General features: G+C 55.4%; 1 protein-coding gene across 1 annotated transcript; it reads left to right on the top strand.

The window, feature by feature from the left end:
• The first annotated feature begins 604 nt into the window (after window positions 1-604).
• Window positions 605-4,360, top strand: LOC114485124 (cilia- and flagella-associated protein 157-like). Its single transcript, XM_028485839.1, has 3 exons — window positions 605-777; window positions 3,129-3,400; window positions 4,064-4,360. The coding sequence occupies exons 1-3, from the start codon at window positions 605-607 to the stop codon at window positions 4,354-4,356; spliced, it is 738 nt and encodes a 245-aa protein (XP_028341640.1). The 3' UTR covers window positions 4,357-4,360.
• The last annotated feature ends 278 nt before the right edge of the window (window positions 4,361-4,638 follow it).

Here is a 4,638-nt window from a genome sequence, read left to right as displayed (position 1 = left end):
TGAGCTTTGTGGAAAATTGAACCAGCCTCTGCACTGGGACATCTTGGGACCCCAGCATGGGAGCCTCTGATAGAAAACATCCATTTCTTACCATACTGCCTCTCCACCCGGCTTTGGGTGAACTGAGAGAATGATTTTGCTGTGTAGCTGCATCACCAAAGAATGAACAAGCTGGGCTCAGAGCGAGAGGCTTCTTGACCTGGGAGCGGGGTGGGTGTGGGAGGAGCTCTGTAGAAGTTCCTCCCATTCCCAGTGGGCACAAAGGGGCAGGGTGGTGATTTCTAGGGCTCCGACTCACTCTAATATTCCCATGTCACTTACTTCCACTTGAGGGAAGGAGGGGTCTTCCCAAAAGAACGTCCTGTGAGCCTGGCTTCCTGATCTCTGAGATGCCATGGCCTGGGACACCCAGGCCTAGGGCCCCTGTGACGCCGTTGGCCTCGGAGCAGGAGGCTGGTCTCTGAAGCCCAGCCTCGTCAGGAAGAGGGAAGGCCCCTTTAAGCCCTGCCTCACACCCTCAGCTTGTTGCTGTGTATGGGACCAACTTCCTTAGCAACCACCTGGCCTCTTAAAGGGGCCCTGGAGTAGTGGTTGCCACCCAGCCATGGCTCCCAAAAAGAAGGCCGGCAAGGGGGCCAAGGAACCCGAGGTCAAGAAGAAGAAGGGTGGGAAGGAGGATCCCAGCCGGGCCAACAAGCCCATGGAAATGCCCATGAGCAAGGAGATCCGCGAGTTCTACCACATCCAGATCCGTGACCTGGAGGACAGGCTGGCCCGGTGGGTGGGCGGGTAGGGTGGCCCTGCTAGGTCAGAGCTGGTCGCTGTGCAGGCTCAGCCAGGGGGTCCTAGACCTATGTTCTGGACTCCCATGGGATGTCCAGACCCCACCCTACCCCAGCCTCAGTTTCCTCCTAGGTAACACTTTGAGGCAAAATGGATTTCCCCGCTCCCTCTCAGCCCCCAGAGTTCCGGGGTCTCAGCGCGAGCCCACCCCAGGCAAGCACCACTCCCTCGTGCCTCACCGCTGCCCAGTGGGACCAGGCATTTTATAGGACGGCAGAGTTCAATCAGTGGGACGAATTGGAAATGGCAGCCCCCGGGCAGGCACGTGACCACGTGTCCCTCCTTTTGCCTGCCCCCTCCCCCCAACCTGTGCCGTGATTCCCTGATCTGTGGGCCCCACCGGCTTCCCCAGCTGCTAAGCCCACTTGTCCATGCTGGGCCTCAGTTTCCCCAAATGTAATTGAGGAGGGTTGTGAGACACGGGTGGTGGTGTGTGGAGGGGGTATTCTCTTAACTCTTCTGAGACACGTTCACTTGCCCACTTTTCTTATTTTTACACTGGTTTCCTCTCAGTTATGATGCACTAGCCCAGTCTCAGGGTGACCCTTAAAAGACACACCCCTTTGGTGACAAGTAGGCAGGGGGTCTTCCCCAGGTGATGTTGCAGATACTCACAGCTGATGTTGAGACCTTCCTGTGCCGGCGCTCACCGCGTCCTTAAAATGGTCCCACGAGAGAGGCCCTCATGTCATCCCCATTACAGAGGTGGGGAGACTGAGGCTCAGGGAGACGAAGGCACCCCAAAGAAGAGGCTCCAGAATGTGAACCCTGGCCCCTGACTTCGCCACGCCAGGCTGCCTCCTTGCTCCACAGATCAGGTCATTCAGCTTTGTACCCTGCACTGCCCTGTGTGCAGTAGCCATACAAAAGATGTTGGTTGTGGGAATTCCCTGGCAGTCCAGTGGTTAGGACTCTGCACTTTCACTGCCGAGGGCGCGTGTTCAATCCCTGCTCAGGGAACTAAGATCCCGCAAGCCACGCAGCGCGGCTTAAAAAAAAAAAAAAAGATGCTGGTTGAGTCAATTGTGAAGTAAAACATCTTTCCAAATAACTTCTATCAATTATTCCACTGGAAACCAAAAAATTGTTTATGTGATACTCCTAAAAATTCACAAGCTTCCCTCAAGCTGAGACACCAGATGGAATGTATTTGGGAGATGTCTATCGGGTACTTATTATTTGCCAAGCTCCTCTGCCAGGCCACCAAAATACAGAGATGGAGGAGGTCAGGTCTTGACTTCCCAGTGGGACAAGGGTCAACCTACAGGAGGGCACCAAAGAAAGGGCCACAAATGCTGCTAAGGGCCAAGAAGACTCCACAGAGGCGACAACACAGGGGTTCACTCAATGGAGGAGGGTAAGGAAGATCACAGGTGCAAAGGCTTGGGATCGCAAAGTCCGGAAGTATTAGGGAGGGCACAGAGCCAGCAGCAAGCATTATTGGTTTTTTTGTTTGTTTGTTTTGTTTTTTTTAAAACGATTTTTTAAAAATTTATTTTTATTTTATTTTTGGCTACATTGGGTCTTCGTTGCTGCACACGGGCTTTCTCTAGTTGCGGCGAGCGGGGGCTACTCTTCGTTGCGGTGCGCGGGCTTCTCATTGCAGTGGCTTCTCTTGTTGCGGAGCATGGGCTCTAGGTGCGCGGGCTTCACTAGTTGTGGCACGCGGGCTTCAGTAGTTGTGGCTCGCGGGCTCTAGAGCGCAGGCTCAGTAGTTGTGGCGCACGGGCTTAGTTGCTCCGTGGCATGTGGGATCTTCCCGGACCAGGGCTCGAACCCGTGTTCCCTGCATTGGCAGGTGGATTCTTAACCACTGCGCCACCAGGGAAGCCCAGCATTATTGTTGAGAGCCTCGACTTTGGGGTCAGACTGACTTGGGTTCAAGTTCTGGTTTTGCCCTTTACTAACTCACGGATGCTTCATCCCTCTGCGCCTCAGTTTCTTCACCTGTGAAATGGGTATAATCATCATAGTACCTACTTCCTTACAGGTTGTTGTGGATTCAACAAACACACAGAGTACCTACTGCGTACCAGACACTGTCCTCGGTGTTAGGGACACAGCTGTGAGGCTCCGCCCTCACAGACCTTACATTCCAGTGATGTAATGAATGTAAAGTGCTGAGCACAGGCGTTGGCTTGGTCGCAAGCGTTGATCAGGGGGCACAGTGGGAGATGAGGCTGGAACCTCAAATGCCCTGATATGGGAGGATCCAGGGAGCAGCCTAGCTGCGTGGAGGCCTGGCGTGTACAGCTCCCTGGACCTCTGTCCTGCACCTGCCTCAGGTACCAGCAAAAGTGGGATGAGCTGGCTGTGCAGGAGAAGCTGTTTCGCCAGGAGTTTGAGCAGCTGGCCAACAGCAAGAAGGAGATCGTGGCCTTCCTCAAGCGCACGCTTAACCAGCGGGTGGATGAGATCACCGACCTCAAGGAGCAGCTCCATAGCCTGCAGCTGGCCAAGGAGATGGAGAAGGACGCCTTCGAGGCACAGCTAGCTCAGGTGCGCCACGAGTTCCAGGAGACCAAGGACCAGCTCACCACTGAGAACATCATCCTTGGTGAGGGCCACTGGCCAGCGAGCCTGGGGGCATACGCCACGGGGGCGGGGAATCCAAGGCTCTGTTTCTTTGGTCTCTAACCCTAGCTCTCCCATGGACTGTCTTTGTGACCTTGGGCTAGCACTTCTCTCTGACCCTGTTTTCTCACCTGGGAAATGGGGATAATACGTCTACCTTGAGTAACAACAGCTACGTGCTGCTTCCCACATGTATCCTCGTGGTAATTGTCCAAGCAATCCTGAGGCAGGAAATCCCTTCACCACCGGCCACTTTGTAGGTGAGGAAGCACTTCAAGGGGGTGTGTCTTGCCCAAGGTCACCCAGCTGGCAAGGGTGGTTGTGAGTTTCAATGACAGCATGAGTGCCAGATCCAGAGAAGGTGCTCAAATTCAGTGACTGTTGTCACTGTCACTTTCATGAGACGGGAGTAGAGGAGAGTGTCAAGGGAGGCTCCTTGAACCCCAGGCTTTATAAGACTAGTGGAGGAGAAGAAGAGCATTCCAGACTAAGCCATAACGGTGGGCAGGACCATGCACGGCATGTGTGGGGACAGGGGACTGGCCCTACTGGATCGGCAAGTTTAGGGGCATCCTTGCTCAAGACCCCCGGGACCCTGCCCTCCCGAGGCGGCCCCTCACCAGGCCTGTGCCCTGCGGCGGGGCAGGGGGGAAGCTGGCAGCCCTGGAGGAGTTCCGGCTGCAGAAAGAGGAGCTCATGGAGAAGTTCGTGTTGCTGGAGGACCAGCTGCGGAAGCAGGAGAACGAGTACAAGAACTACGTGCACAGCCTGGAGAAGAAGTCGGTGCTGGACAAGGACAGGTGGGCGGGCCGGAGCCGGGCCCTTACCGGGGCCGAGCACAGCCTGGCCCTCAGACCTCTGACAGCCCCGGCTTCTAACTGCGGGGGCCGCGCTGGCTCCTTGACGCCCCGACCCGCTGCTCCTTACAATGCTGGCTGACGTACGGTGGAGGCAAAAAACGGTTCCCAGTTCTCACGCCGGTGTTGAAGAATCCCTGGACTTCCTTTTGCCACCTTTTGTGACTTATATTTATTTAATAATTAATAATATTTACATTGATAAAGTTCAAAATGGTACAAAGGGTCTACGGGAAAAAGCCTCCTGCCTGTGGCCCTGTCCCCTCCTGGGGGAGAGAATGTAGAGATCTAGGCGCTCCGGGGACCCCCGCGTAGGCAGGAGGTGCCTGTACCCACTCTGCCCGCCCCCCTCACTCCCACCCCT

Source organism: Physeter macrocephalus, unplaced genomic scaffold (genome assembly GCF_002837175.3).
Source record: "Physeter macrocephalus isolate SW-GA unplaced genomic scaffold, ASM283717v5 random_594, whole genome shotgun sequence".
NCBI classification, from domain to species: domain Eukaryota; kingdom Metazoa; phylum Chordata; class Mammalia; order Artiodactyla; family Physeteridae; genus Physeter; species Physeter macrocephalus.
The sequence above is the reverse complement of the archived record's forward strand: the minus strand, read 5'-3'. Positions and strand labels throughout refer to the sequence as shown.